The sequence below is a fragment of the Epinephelus fuscoguttatus genome, linkage group LG9 (genome assembly GCF_011397635.1).
Source record: "Epinephelus fuscoguttatus linkage group LG9, E.fuscoguttatus.final_Chr_v1".
Classification (NCBI taxonomy): Eukaryota; Metazoa; Chordata; class Actinopteri; order Perciformes; family Serranidae; genus Epinephelus; species Epinephelus fuscoguttatus.
In genome coordinates this window covers 22,705,079-22,724,061 of record NC_064760.1, presented here as the reverse complement: position 1 = coordinate 22,724,061, position 18,983 = coordinate 22,705,079, and the positions used below count along the sequence as shown (strand labels likewise).

The window sequence follows — 18,983 nt, the reverse complement described above, 5'->3', positions numbered from 1 at the left end:
TATACAATAACACTGCTGGTTTTACCCCTGAAACTATCTTGTTTCGTATAACCACAATAAAAATCAGACTAGTATAATAGGCAGGACAATAGGTCATGTCGCGTCATATATACTCCAGTAAAATAAAAAGCAGAGACACGTGACACTGTGGAAACTGTGTGTTTCTAAGTGGATTCGTTGCCTCCAAGATAAGCTGTGTAAAACACTCGGATGCAGCGAAAACCTTTAAGCGCACAGAACTGTGCGCGCAATTACGCATGACAAAATGTGGGTTACTTCAAAAAATCATGAACAATAATGAACAGGGATTCTCCAACACATTATAACACCAACATCTGTGCCTCTCGGCACACTCATTGTCTATTTACTTAACGCCACTCTGTTTATCAGTTTCTAATCATGCCGCATGGAGGAGACGGTGGCACATTGGACGCAGGACGCGCACAGTTACTGCATGACAAACCAGTCTCATCTCTTCCCTTCATAAGAAAATATCACATGAACGAGCGAAGCATATTTCAGTGCTCTGACAACACTAACATGTCCGTTACAAGCTCTGAGCGATGACTGAACGGCTTTGTCCGTCAAACACTTCAGTTCACTTCATCTCTCTCATTCAGGCTCAGAGCAACACTTTTTAAGAAATCCAGAAAATTAGTTCATTAATGTGAATAATTTTGATTTAAAAGGACCTCACATCTCCAGATACATTTTAAGCAGCAACCTCAGCACACAGAGCGACGGGCCCTGGTTTGTTTACACCTGCGCGGGCTGACGTCCTGACGTTTGCTGTGAAACGTTCCATCGTCTCCATGGTGCACAAGAAAAGCATCATTGGCATCCTCATTGGCATCGTTCAAAAATGGCCTAGTCGCCATCTTTTCCCCATAATCGACAACGAATTTACTAAATTCAGTCCCCTCAAACAAAAATAACAGTGTCACTACACAGTTATTAACACCTTCCACACCTGTCCCGACAAATTCACTATACTCTTATCATATAATAATAAATCATTTTACACCAAGCAAACCTCCAATATTACCAAAAACTCTTTTCCTGACAGATCGATCAACATTCAACATTTCATTAATTGTCTATCTTTAGGCCTACATTCAACATTTCACCATAATTAAATACACATTTTGTGTTGAAATTCCCTTTTAAGGATTTAAGCAACATTAATAAATAGGCTAAATTTACCATGACATTAAAATATGTCTTACCGGCAAAGGAGATGATCCAACACCTGACTCTGGACAGCAGGGGCTCCACGGCGGGGGGTCCGGACGCCATGTTCCAACAGGTAGGTAGCAAATGTAGTTTTTCTGGTAGATAGATAGATAGCCTAGATAAATACTTTAATTTGTGGTCGTGTAGAAAGATACTTTAATTTGTGGCTGTGGGGAAATCAGTTTGCAACAATTCACAAAGGCATTTTGAAACTCAGCAGGGCAGCCACAGAGGAAGGAGCAATAAGATTCTCACCTGTGAGGTTTTGAGTTTCTCAGATCAGGTTTCCAACAGTTTGTTCAGTAGAAATTGTCTCCAATATTTCAGCTTTTCAGCAGAAGGTTTTGTAGGTAAACTTGTGTCAAGTCCGAGTGCAAATGTGACATTCAGAAAGGCCTTGCAGCTTTTATAGGGCCTCGATAACTCCACCGTTCTGTTTCCATGACTTTTACTGACGCAGTGTATGGATGATTTAAATGATTGGATTCAAGTGTGTGCACAGAGTAGTGATGTCTGTCATCTTGTGTTGCCTCTGCAGAAACTCCTGCAGCACCTGATGCGTCTGGCTGTATAATGATGAGCACGTGCAGCCAGACCGCTGCAGTGCACCTTGTTATTGTATAAAGTTGTGGTTCATATGTGCAAATCATTTTCAGTTTTTTTTCCTGTATTTTCAAATAGCAAGATGTCAAAACTATTTGCCTATTTAACACTGTAGGGGATTAACTAACCATTTTAGAAAAAAAAAAATATAGATCAAGGTTTCTAAAAGTCTCAAAGGAAAAGTGCACTCAATATGACTTTTATGACATAATGTGACATTTTAATGAATTTCTTATTAAATACTATACCATAGTTTTTTTCCTGCATTTTTTTTATGACATACTAACGCTTAACTAAACTACTCAACAGTGTCACAGCTTACATAACAATATGAGGGGCAATATATCTTAGAATTCTGCCTAGATTTAAAAACAGTTAAATGAAGAAATAACTAAGAAGCAAAATAACTCAGTAAAATCAGAAATGAGTACCAAAAATAACTGATCCAACAGCCAGCTGTGGAGTTGCAATAATTGTATTGAACGATGATCTGATTGTTGAATGAGAAGATCTTTGCTTGGTACAGTTGTCTAAAGCTCCCTACATTCATATTTGGACATGTCCATTCTCTCTATCTTAAATTCAAAGACTCAGTCAGTTTATGTTTAGGCCTATAGGACCACTTTTGGAAATTTACTTTATAGTTATAGTCATGAATAAAATAAGAACAATGAAATTACTCAGGTTTAATGTTGGAGGACAAAGTTGCCTTCAGCCAACATGAAGATTAAACAGACAGAAATGAAAAGGAACCGATATATTAACAAAATAAAGTTCCAGTCAGAGATCACTGGGAGATCTCAGAAAATATCGTATGAAGTCACCTAATTATCTTAAACTGACTTGATTACAGGCTCTGATCCAGTATTTTGAATTTTACATTGCACACCAACTCTGGAATATGTTTCATTCATGCTTTTAATTCAAACAAATTATGTTGCTTAATGCCAGTAATTTAACAGTATGTTGATGCTGAAGCTTGTGTAACCTCTTTCCTCACTCAGTGTTACAGATCAAATGATCTTTAGACTCATAACCTTTAGAAAGTCACTTTTCTGATTTTGTCTTACTTTTAAGACACTCAGAGGGGGAAAAGGAAATTGGGTATTTTATCTTTTTACTTGTTTGTTTTTGAGTGTCTAGTTAGGAAGGTCAGGGGTCATTGTCTATTCATGCTGCTGTGATGACACCAGAGGGTCTTGGGAATAAAAACCTTCAGTTGCACTGAGGAAGTTGCCTTGTTCTGTCAAGATTCAACATCACACAGCAACTCTGCTCCCTTCTGACAGCATGTGATGAATTCCACAGTGTGCTGCTCTCACCACCTACAGGACATCAGGGTCTGAACACAAGATGAGCAGAAAATACAGCAGATTATGCTTTATACCTCACCATTGCATTTTATTTAGAAAAACAAGTGTGTGATTAAATATGATGCATGTAGAATGTTATCTAGAAAACCTCCACATGATGGGAGTGTTTTAACCTGACTTACTTTTTTATTAATAATAAACTTTTGCCAACTGATGACACCAAAGTCTCATTTGCAGTGCTGCAAGTCTGATGGACTTTGTTTCTCTCCCAAATGGCCTAAAATCCATCTCCCCAACACCCGGAGAGTCAGTGAAACTGTGACACTAACTCAGACTGCTGACTGTGTTTAAAGTAAGACGGTAATGTCGCAGACTGTCAGCTGTGACCTAACTTCACACCTTCAATCTGTTGCTCATCATCAGAGTGATAAGTCCAGGAGCAGGAAGGGTTAGAAATTCTTCCTCTCACCTCCTATTAAAATGTGTGATTATTATGGTTTACCATCCCACTGAGTCCTAAAAGATTTCTATTCAACAGGAGAGCATTAGAACATATAAGAAAGTATTTGTGTAAATTCAACATTAATATGAAAGTATGTTTGCTAAAATCGGTCTAATTTGTATGCAGTATCAAATTATAAATGTTATTAAGCATAAATAAACAAGTTTTAACCACAAAATTTCATGAGGTTTTGTACCTTGTCCACGTTTGTGTCAGGATCAGCTGTTGACTGACTCAGCAGAGATGGCTGCCATCTTGTTTTCAAATGGATTAGTGTATTGTGGCCTTGCTACCACTAGGTGACGCATAAAACTCTCCACAAACAAGGACAATAGGTCTAAGTTAACATAAAGTTAGCTACATAAGCTAAACCTGAATGTGGCAACTATGTCACAAATAGGCCTACGTTAACTATATACGTTTTTCCTTTTCCTCAGAGTGACGGTAAGACGTTAGCTCTAAGCTAAACAAATTAAACAAAATATATAGTTGCGTCTCACCCGTTAGCTGTAAGTGCAGACAGACGAAGCCAGTGTTAAGCTAGAATGTCAAGCTGAACTTCCGAATAAAAGAATAAAATTTTATTGACGAACAGCTGGGTCGTTTTCACGCCTCAGATTTTCTGTGTGCACAACGTAATGTGACGCAGTTACACCCATTTTACAAACTGCATATCTACTTCCAGTCAAGCCTACAGATTCCTGCTGCACACAGGTGCGTCACCAGGTGCAGCACCAATTTACATACTGTTGCTCACTGGTTCCCTGTGTGTGTCCAGATCCCCACTAGGGGTCGCCAAAGATTCACAGGGGTTTGCAAGACCTTCTTGAGCTTGAGGAGTGTGAGAAAACTTTTTTCTCAGCATTTCATGTTTTGTTTTTTGTTTTTTTTGTTTTTATTGTTTATTTTTTAAGTTTATATTATAATATATATTAATTAAAACTATTAAGACCTGAACACAAGTTATATTCACAGCCTTCAAACAACCAAAGAGCTAATAGAAAAATGACAAAGCGTCAGGTGAAAGAACACACTGAAATTTTCCAAAAAACAACCCAATTAAGTCGGTATGATTGCTTAAAATCTAAAAATACATAACACAGACAGAGAATTATATATAAATTTACTAAAGATATCAGAAAACTCATCTCTGATTTAATATTCACAGGAAATAATCTGTTCAAGATTTATCTAAATCTCCCATTTAACACAAATTTCCTGCAGTTACTAAAGTTCACTGTTTAGGTTAATTGTAAAGTTTATCAGTTGTACTGTACTGGTATTGTTATGCATTGAATGTGATATGAAATATGTCACCTAGGGCTCCTCAGATTACTCAGTGACAGATAAAGTGCCCCTTAAGGAAGAAGGTCGTTAACCACTGCTGTAGCTGAGGCTCTTTGTTGCTGTGAGAGAATGATTTGCAATGAAGGCAGAAAAAGGCCACGTAAACAATACATCAAAATTAATTCATTTATTTGTTTATCAAATGCACAAGCTGGATATATTGATTGAAGGCAGGGAAGAAAGGCATACATTTAGCAAGACATGCCAACACTTCAAACCCACAGGTAACAAGAGAAGATTAACAAGAGAAGCCACTGTAGATGACAGTCTAAAAATACAAAATATATATTTTTGTTGCAGAGACAGTCACAGGTGTTGATTAAACTTCATACAAACGATTCAGGCGACAAGGCAAAAGCATAAAGGTGCCAAATGTCTGACAACCACTTATTTCTCAGCAACTTCTAAGGCCATTTGCAGAGGTACAAAAAGGTAAGATAGTTGTTGCTGGAATTGCTGGTACATTTGTTTAAAACGTTACTGTACAGGAGGAAAGTATTGAGTGGAAAACCTCACCAACACTGACTGTAAAGCACTCAACAGTATTTACACTAAGCAACACAAAGTACAGCTCCAAAAATGACTGTCATGATACATCAACACCTGTGACAATCAACAATAACCCAAACCAGTATTACTGTAGAGCTGATGCATTGTGTTGTAAGGTATTTGTTATTTTGCTCCTGAGGAAAGTGCTGCGTTACCGACTAGCTTACAGTCCCTACACATGGCTTTGGTTTACGGAGAAAGGCGCTTGGCAGAGGCATTAATCTTACATTCATATCTATTGCAGTAAAGCTGAGATGGCAGCAAAGGCACAGAGCTGAAACAGAACACAGAATCTTCTTCACGGCGAGGAAGCAAAGAAGATATTTTATGTACGAAGGCAAAATAGAAAGCAGGAAAGAAATGCATCAAATAAGAAAGAAAAAGAAATCTGCTAAAGCTGTCTTGACATTGAAATGGATCGAGTCAAAAGAATCAAAAATTATACAACTGATTCTACAAATCTACATGATACTGTCGCTGTGTGCAGAACAGACACGTACAGGAGAGACACACTGTGTTGTCACTTTGGAAGAACGTACATTTTTCTGTTTTGATCTGCAGCTGGCTGAAACAGTGTCTTTTAAAAGTGTGAAAATCACATAAAAAAAACACAGCCAGTGTTTCTCCAGCATTAGTTAATACACTGTACACACCCATATATAGTAAAGCAAGCAGAATATGTAATAAAATACGAGACACACCTCAGCTCTATTTACAAAAACAATTTGATGGAGGTTTGTTTGCTCCAAAATCGGTACATGACAAGAATAAAAAGCAAAAGCTGAATACACTGTAAATCATCCGAGCTTCATTTATAATTAGCACTCTACAAATAACTGATACTGAAACAAACGCTTCCCTTTTTAATGCTATCGCAGCTAGAGTATAAAAAGACACTTAAATACATAGTTTATACACACACTAGGTCATTTCTGTGCATAAAGCAGTACAAAGTGATTCGTAACAACACACACTGTGTGTCAGGATTTTAAAAAGTCAGTCGTTTTTCCTTGTGAATTTTCCGTTAAAAACAATTTTTCCTACATATAAAAAAATCCAGAAATGCAAGGGCTGACTAAAGATCATGAATGCACAAGGAGAAATTCTGCAGTGATTTAATGTGTCATTTTGGGTGTTTAACAATTCAAGATTAGTAGTTCCTAAAAAAAAACAGACATAGCAGTCGGTTGCAGAGAGACAGTACATAAAAGGAAACAGTGGAGGTAGATATGGTGTCTCTACAACCAGCCTATCTGTGCGTGTGTGTGTCTTTATGAATAACTGGGCTCTGAAATACCCTAAAAGCTTTTTAAACATACCAGAAATCTGGTATTCAGATGTTCAAATGCGTTAGATTATCTTTGATTGTGTGCTTTCTTTTAAAGATATATATTTATAGCTTTTGCCAGAGGGATTACAGTAGAAACAGCACAATATACTAAAAGTTTGCGTCATTTAGCAGACTTTTGGAACAATACTGAAGTAGAAAGTGCAACTTTCCTAATATCTTTAAGCTGTTCTTTGGTATTAGCAAAAGATTGTGATGATTATCAGAAGTCTTTGAAAACTATATAACAGTGTTTCAAGTACCGTGATATCCGCAGTCTGACACACAGGCCTTACCAGGATGTGTGCGTGCGCATGTGAGTGAAATCTATGGCTTTAAATCACACTAATTTGGCTCTTTGACACTAAACCAAAATAAATAAACAGCAACAAATGATGATGACACATCTCTTCCCAAATCACAAGGAACTGCAAGTCCAACTCTGAGTCATGACAAAGCATGAGGGATCCTATTTGCTCTGTGGAAATGGTGGTTTGTGGTGAGCAAAATGTGCAACAGCAATGACCGAACACAAAACACTGGAAATATCAAAACAAATTATATATATGTGGATGTGTAAATTGCTGGTGCTCACTTTGAAGGCACGTACAAAAATAATTCCTACAATTTCCCGAATCCACGTCTCCATCGTGTAGCTCTAAGCTTCCACAGCAGCGACGCCGTTGCTGTGAGGTTTGTAGCCGTTGGACTCTGTGTCGGTGAGCGCCTGCATCTCCTGTCCGGCCGCCCGCTTGTCTCTGGCCTCCTTTTCCCTCACTAGCTGTCTGCGGTGGTAGAACAGGTAACCTGGCAACAGGAAGCCAGCCAACGAGAAGATGAGCAGGCCGAGGTTGATCTGTGGGATAGTTGGGTGACAGAGATGGAAAGTTACAGTCACAGTCCAACAGTTCCTGGTGGGTGCCAGAGTTTAGTTTGTCACTTGCTGCATGTGTGTGGAATTCAAGGTTCCTTCACATTATCTATTTGTTATGTGCAACAGCCTGTTCCCTCTTTCTATGTCAGCCTGGTCTCCCTCCTCCCTCTGCCTGTCGTGCAATCTGCACTCAGGTAGAGAGAGGAGGAGGCGATAAGAGGGACAGGGAGCGTAGAGACAGGGAAGGCATGGCACATGGCTCACAAATAGCAGATCAGGCAGTGAGGAGTCTTTTTTCTTTCTCTGTTGTTTTCTCTCCCCAAACAGGTTCTTTTCCCCCCATGCTCATTTAGGTGCTGGGGTTTTGTTGTGTTACTTTGGGCTGGAGATTGCCGGTAGTCACGTTATTTTGTTTTCTCTAGGTTTAATTCATGTTTTAGGTAGTTAAGGGGGAGGCGCTGGGAGTGACGGCCCACTGCATGGTTGGCCCAGCGTCTTCCCTCCTTTTGTTTCCTTTGGCCGGGGTCTCCAGTTCCTTTTTGTTTTCCTTTAGTTTGTTTGTGCTTTTGTTTAATACTTGGGGTTACACAATAAAGCTGGTGGGTAAACTGTTAACTTTGGTGTGACGTCCTCTCTTTTTATATGTTACAGCCTCATGCCCCTATTGAGTCGGGTTTGTTCCTGTTTGTATGGAGGCCGTAACACCATTTTAAAAGTCCATACTTTCCTGGACTAAAACTTCCAGACTTCTCTGTATTTTTTAAATCATATTTGACAATTGAGTATACATAGATTTTTTATTTATTTTTCTTAATTTATTTAAGAAAAGGGACAGTGTGCATTAATCAACATTTTAACAAAAAATCAATGAGTTGAAAAAATCAAATTATTTTATTTTCAAGGCCTATGTGCAGCTTTGTTCATTCACTGTATCCATGGAGGCGACAATAAATGCAGCTGTAAAGGTTTCCTTATGCAGAAAATACAGTCTGTTTACTTTTCTGATAACTGCAGAGCTGCATAACTCAAATATTCATTCAAGCTTAATATTTGAATATTTGTGATATGTATTAATATGTACGCAATTTAAAAATATTGCCCTATTTTCTTTTTTGGTTTTGTGGTATTTTATTTTACTGCCCATCTCGTGTGTTTTTCCTTTTTGTCTTGACGACTGTTGCTGTTGTGTTGTTGTATTGTTGTGTTATGTTTATTGAAAAAAGAAAATAAAAAAATTTGATCAAAAAAAGAAATTCCAAATTTTAGTCTGGAACCTAAAAGATTTTTATATACTCTTTTCTTTTTTCCATACTTATCCAGACATGGAAATCAAACTCCATACTTTTCTATAATGTGCAGGAACCCCAGGAGTTATAGATAAGTGCGTCTCCTCACCCAGTAGGGGTCTCCTTTCAGCGGTCCGACCATGGCGATGAAGAGCGGCTGCTGCAGCAGAGCGATCACAGCGCTGATCATGGACTGGAGGCCTGTCAGGGTGCCAAAGTGGTTGGATGGGTAGCTGTGGGAGAAACACATGTGGTTACCAATGGTTTGAAACAGGAAATTAAATGACACAGAGCCCCAGATTAGATGATAAAATGTTAAAACAAATAAGCTGCTGCTTCTGTGGTATAAAGTTATGATGGGAAACCATGATTATTGCCAGAGGAACCTAAAATTAAATCTGCTAAATGGATTTTAGCCACCACTGAAGTTATTATTTCTACCTGTGCTTTTCCTACTGTGACAAATCACAGTATCTTCTGTGAAACAGACCTATTGTTTGAGAGTAGACTATCAAACTGTTCGTAGATTTTGTTGAATGGTAGCAGTGGTGTGGTTGTTTAACACACATAATACAGCATCCCCTGCTTCTGTCACCACATCTGGTTGCTTTTATCACACTGTAAAGTGCTGCTTTATATTTGGTGTTTATGTGGTGCTGGGAAACAAATCTAAGTGGGCCTGGACTCAAATATTACACTGTTATTAAGTTAAATGTTTATTATCTTATTAATGAACTGGAAACTAGAGGCAAACATTACACCCCTTAGGTTATGTTTTCCCATCTCCTCTGAGATGTGTGTGTCAGACGATGTGGCGGATGATGAATTAGCAGTGCAGCACTCACACAGCAGCATAAAGGCCTCCGCAGCAGGAATGGATGAAGCCTCTGACCATCGTGTGGAGGATGAAGGTCAAGATCTGAGGAAGAGAAAAGAAAACACAATAAATAGATCTGAGCGTTGGGACTATGCATTCTTTATATGTGTGTTTGTGTGTGTGTGTGTTACCTGTAGAGGCAGGCTGTCTATGAGGCAGCAGCATCCGAAGGCGATCAGCAGCAGGTTGGTGAGAATGAAGGCCCTCATGGCATTGGTCACTTTCTGGATCTTACGGTCTCTCTTGGGAATGCTGGTCTTTCTGATGGGGCACACACACACAGGTGTTTTTAAAGGATATATACAGTTGATGTCAGTCTGCACGTCCCCAGTTTGGAAAGGCAGGCTGGAGTCTGATATGGAAGCTAAGCAATCTACTGTGTCATGTCTGTCACACACAATATGTTACAGAGATGCATGTCAGCCAATTTTATCTTTCCTAGTAAATCAATACCCGAAATATTTTCTAGTTTCAGAGTTTTTAAGTTAAAAATATACTTCCTGGTTTTCTCAACCTCTTCCCCAAAGGGTATCAGTTTTGGACACATGAGGAATGTGTACGAACAGTATACTGTTGATTCTGCCATTTTTTAATCACAATTCACTGCATGTACCTCTGATCCGTGGATGAGGGGACAGGCTTCTCCTCTTCACACTCCTTCATCTTCCAGTCCATGATGTATCCAATCAGAGGACACGTGATCAGGCAGAGCAGCTGCAGCGTGCCGAAAATCGACGAGTAGAAACTCACTGAAGGAGAGCACAATAAATCAAATCATGAAGACAAGTGAAACTGTATGCCAGACAAGTTGCATACAGTGTTAAAATTTAAAGCTGCATTATGACACTACACACCGTTCTCTTCTGCCTCAATCACCAGCTGTTCAGATGCTGAAATATAAAAACGAAGACCCACTCTGTCAGTAATTTTTAGACGTCCTTAATAACATACAATACATTTTAAAAAGCCCCAGTTATTGTTTGCTGGGAACGTGTTCCAGGGTTTGACACTCACGATGCTCTTCGCCGTGGGTGACCATAAACTCCAGCATCTTGTTCATCGCCCCCATGAAGAAGATGATCCTCAGTTGGGACATTCCCATTGTAACCAGACTCCACAGGAAGATGGGAGAGAACACAGACCGGCGGAAGGGAGGAGTTTCTGAGACGGAAGGAGACAGTTTGTTTTATCCAGCGAAAATATATAAGAGGAGTTCACGGCGGGTGATTAGGATTTCTTTCTTATCAGAGTTTAAGTGTATAGGGTGTAGGATATCCAGTCTATCACATTCACCTGAGGGGAGCCCCTTTACTTTCTTGTGACCCCTCAGATACATCTTGTGAAGTCACCTGAGGGGCCACAAGTTGATGAACAGGACAGACAAAAAAGAAAAGCTAATTTCTGTAAAACATAGACATCAGACTTCTCTTGCTAATTATATTTCTTAATGTGAGAAGAAAGAATCACATTTGGCTGAATTTATTCAAACCCTGTTGACATATGCCACCTGATGTCTTAAGTCAACACAGTTTTGTTTTAGAGGCACACAAGCCAAATAAAAAAGACTGGGTATAAAGTAAATGGCTGGGAGCATAACTGCTGAGTGTGTTTGTTGACTCACTGGGTGCAGCGTCAGGTCCATTAGGAAGTTTCTCTGTTGAGTGTTTGATGTCTCCATTTTTCTGGCTCAGTCTCTCTCCAACAACCTTCTGCTCAGATGAAGGCACCTCGTTCAGTGTGAGGATCTTACTGTTAAATAAAAACACAAACACGTTGAGGTAGGAGTGAAGGAGCAGTGTTCAGATAAACATTTGTGTCTCTGGAAAAGAGATGAAGCAACAAAACCTGCCGGACACACTCACCTGTAGTCTACCTCATCAGGTGTTGGGAAGCCTTCTGTTGGCCAGTTGATGAAACAGTTGAGAAAGACAATTCCGGCAAGACCTGCCCACATCCACATGATGACATGGAAGGATACACCTGCATCGTAAATCAGCTGGGAAAAAAGAGAGAAGGGGAGAAAGAAGGTTTTTTTATTGTTTAAGTAACTTGCACTTGCTTTCAATGTTGTATTAACTGATGAATGTTTGGTCACTTGAGGGCAGCAGAGAAAGCTACTACAGTTGTTATGGTGAACATGTGTACAATGAACATTTACCTTGACTCCAGGGAAGGTGACAGCAGAGGAGGCGTAGGAGCCGATCATCAGAGACATGACGGTGGAGCTTAGAGCACCAAACATGTTGGGGAGCTGCAGGGACAGAGGAGCAGATACAATACATGTCAGTTATTATGCTAATCAAACATGTTTCTCTAGACTTCAGCAGTGTGACACACATCACGACTGAATTTAATATGAGCTGAGTCAAAACTGTAGTTTAATCAAGCTGCAGTGTGTTACTTGGATCAGCAGAGGGCAGACAGCCGCTGTGTGTCAGCAGCATGAAGCACACTGGAGCTCCCTTTCATCAAGACACCGTGACCTGTTCCTACCTCTTAAGTTTGCACCCAGTCACACTTCTCTCCCCCCACGGAGCAGACTCATTAAAAAAATATTAGTTTCCATGTCATGAGGAAACAAGAAACAAAGTCATGACCCAGTTTGGGTCCTGACCCCATAGTTCAAACACAGACTAAGCTATACTTAGACACACGCCCACCGTCTTTATTCTTGCTTTTTCAACAAATTCTTTGAGTTAGGATTAAAAATGTAGGAGCCGATGTATAGCCACCTCTTGTTGAACTTCAGAGGGCTCGGTGTACCCAGTGTGGGGACATGCATGACACACAGCCAAAAGGGAGCAAGGTGGTGGGCACCAGGCACTAACACATCATATATTAGGTCGACCTATTTACAGTAGTAAGAAGCTTAGCGAACATAACAATGACCTATTGTGCTGCCAGCACACCCAGCGTTGTTTGATTAGAGTTTTAAATGGGTCAATCACGATTATAAAATCACATGTGTGGGATTTTAGGTGTGCTGCATGACAAGCTCGCTATTCTCACTCAACACTGACCATGGTTTTCCGAATTACTGCTGGCGTCACATAATCTTCCCGCTGGGTCAGAGTTCACCATATGGTGTCAGTTTCCCTTTTTGTCCCAAGCTTTGCCTTCTCCCCACTGATTCACTGAGGTTGGACCAAATTATGTCAAGTCAGAGTTGGGAAATTGGGAAGGCGTCGGCAATGATTCACTTTTTCACTTTTAGCAATTAATGAAAACAATGAACCAACCAATTCATACATTTATTCATTCATTCATTTAAGATTATGTTTGACTTCGGTGGATAGACTGACGGTAAAGTTTCAGAAAGAAAGCATGGGAAAAAGCTGCAACATGGATTCTGCAGTGAATATGGTATGCATCTTGACCTTTGGGTCACATGAATTCAGACGTTTATGAGTCTAACTCTGACGCACAGATCTTTCATTTGCATGTTGCGAAGTAGATGAAGGAAGGGTGGAGTGATGAATGCATAGAGGTGGAGGGATGTGAAATGATGACAATTCTGATTACAAATCTACAAACTTTGCTGACAAATGCATGTCAAAGTATTTCAGTGTCTGTTAAAGCTCTTTAAACATTAATTTAACTGATTTCAGGCCACTTGGGGGCTGCACGACAAGCCGCAAACACAACCTTGACATATTATCACATTTTAAAGTTGATAAAAATTAATGTTTGGGGCCGCCTGATTACTATAACTATTTAATCTCCTTTTGGCCTGCACCAACTAATGAGGGAAACTGGCTGTTTAGCTGCAAAATGCTCCACAGTGTTCACCAGCTAACCGCTAACCTTGCCGTTTGATGCTATGCAGGTAGCGTACAGTGGAATTTCTAATGTCCTTTATTGAAAAGTAAACCAAAAGTTGGGGGCTGGGAAACCAAAACAATGCTATAAAAATGTTTGATAGAGATGAGGGAAACTGCAGTCAGAGTCAGGTAATTTTGTCTGTGGGTGTGTTTTTACAAGCGGCCCCTATCCTTTATCATCTGATCCATTGTTAATACAAAAATACTGAATGACGTTTAGAGCATTAATATCTCAGCAAACAACTATTTGCTATGTAAAGATAGGTGGAGTAATGGCGTCCTGAGCAAAAGAAAAAGTCACGCTCCCTAAGCGTCTTTTAATCCAAGCTTCTCTGTTTGTCGTTGTACTAGATGGTCCCACTGCGCGTGCATGTTAGTGCATGTGAGTCCCTGTGTGTGTATCCCACTGGCTAGCTAATGGCAACCACTCTGTACTGCACTCATATGGTGGTACGTAGCACCCACTGTTCGGTTTCCCTCCAGGGTAACACCTTTAGCTCTATCAGCACTGTGGCTGATGTTAGCACTGTTACTGTTAGCACTATTAGCTGCTAACCATGAGTAGGTATAACTGCAGCTGGAACAGGTTCATGACCAAGCCTCCACCATACCTCCAAGTCAGTCCACCATTAGCCCCCTTCACTCCCTGGCCTGGAAGCAGAAGTCCAGATGAAATTTCTAAGTTAGCAATTAGCTAGCTATGAGGTATTGAGAGGTGGTTATGGCTAGGGTAATGGGAAGGCTACATCTCATTATTTATGCTAATGCTAAGTTAGCGATTAGCTAACAGGAAGTATGGTATAAGAGAAGCAATTAAGGTTCAATTAAGGATAATGGAAAGGGTTACATCCCATTACTTATGAAGTGAATCACATCTTGATGCATTATGAATTATACAGTGTATTATTTTGTCTTGTATTTGTGGTTGGCGCGTTTTTTTTAGGGATTTGTCATGTCCTCTACAAACGAAATGTGTCTGCAGCTATACATGTCTTGCTAGCGGCCAGTTCAGCTACCTCCATGCTGAAAGCCACATGCAGGAAAGACTGTGAATCATAGATATGTCCTGAATGTTGTAGCATCTTTAAGTATAATGTCTCATTATCAGTTTCTAATTATCATGGGACTGTATGTTTATCACAAATGCTTGTTGTTTATAGTCCTGCAGAATACTGTGATAGTGCGTTTAAACAGATCGCATTTGCAGGGGACTTCCTGGTGGGTCAGAAACCATAAAATAACTTCCGAGAAAGGCTTTCCAGAGCTTTATTACCCCACATTCCAAGAGCTGCTTTTATCTCGAGTTCAGCAAGATGTAAAGGTGGGAGATGAAGACGAGAACTAATGTATGTTTCCCTTTGACTGTATTGTGCAGGGGTTGGCTGCTGTCTTGACATAAGGCTGTGGTGACAGTTTCAGCAGGCAGTATATTGTGTGTGTGTGTGTGTGTGTGTGTGTGTGTGTGTGTGTGTGTGTGTGTGTGTGTCAGAGGGAAGCATGAGGTCACTCAGAGCTGACACAACAACAAGGTTGGCAGGTAAACAGGAAAAAAAAAGCTTTCCTGAGGATGTTCGAAAAAGAGCCTGACTGTCTGAGCGAGATGAGAAAAAACATCCCAGAGAACACCCGTCCTCATTCAGCGCTTCTGAGAACCGAAATAGTTCACGGTCTGACTGTGGCCATGAGATCTACAGCGCTGGACTCGCTGTCTGCGGAGGTTTGTGGAATGTGGGCGAGAGGGCCCTCTGAGCACACAGCAGAGTTTGCATCTCTTACTAATGTTAAAGCAAAGATATTCCAGCCGTGTGAGATGTCAGCTAACTAATGTTTGCTTTCAGAAGTGTAAAAGTGGGAACATATCCATGTTCCCAGGGTTCTATATTCCCCAGATCACTATCCTCTTAACATGACACATCAAGACCTTTAAAAAGGTATTATGTTCTTAGCAATGTTTTTTCCCTTTAGGTCAAATGTTTAATGTATGTTTCACTGGGTCAACATGTTGAAATCCCACCTACAGCTTATAGCTTACTGAAGTAATATTCCTGGAAACCTACCCCCTCCAATTTGCAGGCAAAACAGTTTTCTTGACTATAGACATTGATACATCCACAAGGGCTAATCAGGTATGTACCACTCAAACTGACTGGTAAACCATTTGAACTGCAAAGACAGACCATACCTATCTCTGACAATATTAGTTTTTATCACGAGACATCTACAAATATTTGCAAATCTTTTCATTTGGTAGGGAGACAGATGTAAAGAGTGTCTTATGTTTTACATTAAAGGTATAGTTAGTATGTTTTGGGGTTGTATGAGGTACTTATCCATAGTCAGTGTGTTACCTACAGTAGATGTCAGTCAATACGCCTCAAAGTTTGGAGAAGCAGGCTGCAATACCGACACATAGGCTAAATAATGTACTACTGTGCCACCTTAAAAAATCAATATAACTTAAAGTATATGCTATATTTAGAATATTTTCACACTTTACCTTGCATCAGACAGCGATTTCCTATAGGGAACTGCTCTCATTACTCTCTTCAAAGCCAGACTCCTTTGAGAAAAACTGTTATTTTCCATCACTGAACACAGGAGCTGCTGGCGTGGCGGTGCCTCAATCAGTTAGTTTGTGCTATTGTGTTGATTTGGTGTTTAGAAGGGTTGGTTCAGATTCACCAAGGTAATACAGTAACACAAACAAACTAAATGATCATGGCATGTTCAGTGATGTTAAATCACTGTTTTTCTTGACGAAGTCAGGTGACTGTGTCAAGACCATAGATTTTGAACTGAAGCCATTAAAGGCCTGTCTGAAAGGGCTGTCTGACAGCAAGGCAAAGCGATGAAAATACTCTAAATATAAATATTTGACTTCGTTGGATAGACTGACGATAAAGTTTCAGAAAGAAAGCATGGGAAAAAGCTGCAACATGGATGCTGCAGCTAATATGGTATGCATCTTGACCTTTGGGTCACCAGAAAACTTCTGGTGACGCACAGATCTTTCATTTGCATGCTGCGAAGTAGAGGAAGGAAGGGTGGAGTGATGAATGCATAGAAGTGGGGGGATGAGCGATGAAACTACTCTAAATATAACATACACTTAAACTGATATTTTTTATTTTTTAGGTGGCTTAAATATGTTTTGCTGCTGCCCCCGTCCACAGCAGCACATTGCTTAGCTTCTGTGGCAGTACTCCTGCATGCTTCTCTAAACTGAGGGCATGTCGACTGCCTTCTACTGTAGGTAACACACTGACTATAGACTTCATACAACCTGACTTCAAAAGATCCGAACTATGCCTTTAAGGGACTATAGAGCTGGGGAACATAGGGATGACCTCCTATAGGGGAGTGTCTCAGAGATTTGTGTGTGAGGCAGAAAGCAAAGAAAAAGCGTGAAAGGTGTGTGTGCATGTGGCAGCAGCAGGCGTGAATCCCACCACTTATGTCCTGGCAGTGCTCATAAATAATACTTATTTCAAACAGCACATGTGCTGCATGAGAACGCTAACCATAGAAACACGTGCCTGTATGGAGGCAACATGGGGGTCAACTGGTGTCACAAAGTCACACACAAATGGGGCTTTGGCTGTTCCCTTGTCCTGACTAATCAGTTCAGGCTCTATTCCCACTGTGCTCACTCACTTGGGTGTTGTAAGACTTTGGCACTGAGTTTAATTAAGACCTTAATCGCTGGGAGAACGGGCCAAATAGTAGCTTAATGAGCACTGAAATTTTGATGCAGCTCTGTACACGTGGAAGAGAGGCAGAATACAGGAAGAGAAAGTGGAATAAAAGGGAACAGACGAGGGAGAACAAAGGAGAGTGGTGTATACAAATAAGCAAGAATAGAAATGACAGTAAAGAGATGGTAGTGGGAGGAACATTTTTGGTCTGACTGATCTCCCCAAGCCACAGCTGCAGCCGCTCACTCTGTGGAGATCCCAGCGGGAAACACTAAACCACAGCTGATTAGCACCGGCTCCTTCTCTCCACCTCAATTCTCTGCCGCCCTTTCTTACTGTTCATAGATTGGTCAAACCCTTATCCCTCACAGCGTTGGCACAGCACTCTTGGCCAGCTGCACTAAACTTATATAACCCAAAAAAGTAGTCTGATGTTAAGATGGTGGTTCAACTGCTCTCTATGAAAGCCTCAAACCATGACTCATGGTGTGACTCTCTTTGTATTTTACCCAAAAAATCTTTCTAAGAGTCACCCCCAATTCCTTGCATTGGCCCCTACTTGTTGAGCAAATTTAGGAGAAGCTCAGCCTCTATCTGCTGACTGAGCACAAGTTAGCACATGGAAGACTGACAGCTTTCGCAACTGCAGCAAGGAACGGCGGAAAGCACTTTTATCACTAGCATGTGATCAGACAGGCCCCTACACGCAGCCAGTCCTGTTGAAGGGCAATCACACCTCTGTCACAGCAAGTGCAAGAGGACTGTCCTCTTGCACTTGCTGTGACAGCAAGTGCAAGAGGACAGTCCTCATTCCTTCACTGCAAATGTGACTCACAAGCTAACAGTCATACCGAACATAGTTATCATGCGTCATTAATGCTAGTTAGGTATGTGGGAACAGGGACGTTCTGAAGGTTGTGTGCCTTACGTGAGCAGCAAGTTTGTGTTGGCACAGGTAAATGAGGTTAGAGATCAGATCAAAGGAGGTCACAAAAATGTTCTGGAGCATGATTTGGACATAAAGGTGACATATATGCTGTGTTAGGTTCATCCACTACTTTCATTATTGTTTAAGGTTGTGTATACCACATCAGGGGGACATTTATATGGACTCTATTGGTGATCACTGTAAACACGACTCCATCTGAACGCAGCATTATGACTCAATGGTGCTCCATGACGTAGGCGAGGACATTTCCAGTCGCCTCTCTGTCAGCTCCTCTAAATTCATGCTAAATTTATGCTCTTACGTCTATTTTACAAGTGCTGGCGGTGTATTTTGTGGTTGACTTTGGAATGATGTGGCATGTGGCTGTGAGTCACTCATTGGGATAAGAAAATCAGCTCACCAGTCTGTAAATAATTACAGCGTTGTGGTTTTCAAATGTAAACATCAGTAAACACATAGGAGAAGATTTGCACCAGCTGAACTAGCATGCTGCTAGCCATTGTATAGATGTTGGAAAATAAACTGGAAATCCTGGACAGCGCCATGTACCATATTGTAGATCGTCACATAGTAAAGTGATGTTTGCTTTTTATTCTTTGTCGTAAAA

The 18,983-nt window shown here is 40.5% G+C and overlaps 1 protein-coding gene across 1 annotated transcript in view; it reads right to left on the bottom strand.

The window, feature by feature from the left end:
* Positions 1-5,110: 5,110 nt before the first annotated feature.
* Positions 5,111-18,983, bottom strand: part of slc43a1a (solute carrier family 43 member 1a) — a 33,033-nt gene continuing 19,160 nt past the window's right edge. The window contains exons 6-15 of the mRNA XM_049585760.1: positions 12,070-12,162; positions 11,774-11,907; positions 11,533-11,660; positions 10,926-11,072; positions 10,766-10,801; positions 10,525-10,660; positions 10,043-10,172; positions 9,880-9,953; positions 9,144-9,267; positions 5,111-7,730 (exon numbers count right to left, since the gene is read on the bottom strand). Coding sequence (XP_049441717.1) covers positions 7,533-7,730; positions 9,144-9,267; positions 9,880-9,953; positions 10,043-10,172; positions 10,525-10,660; positions 10,766-10,801; positions 10,926-11,072; positions 11,533-11,660; positions 11,774-11,907; positions 12,070-12,162 — 1,200 coding nt within the window. The 3' untranslated portion in view covers positions 5,111-7,532. The remainder of the gene's footprint in view (positions 7,731-9,143; positions 9,268-9,879; positions 9,954-10,042; positions 10,173-10,524; positions 10,661-10,765; positions 10,802-10,925; positions 11,073-11,532; positions 11,661-11,773; positions 11,908-12,069; positions 12,163-18,983) is intronic.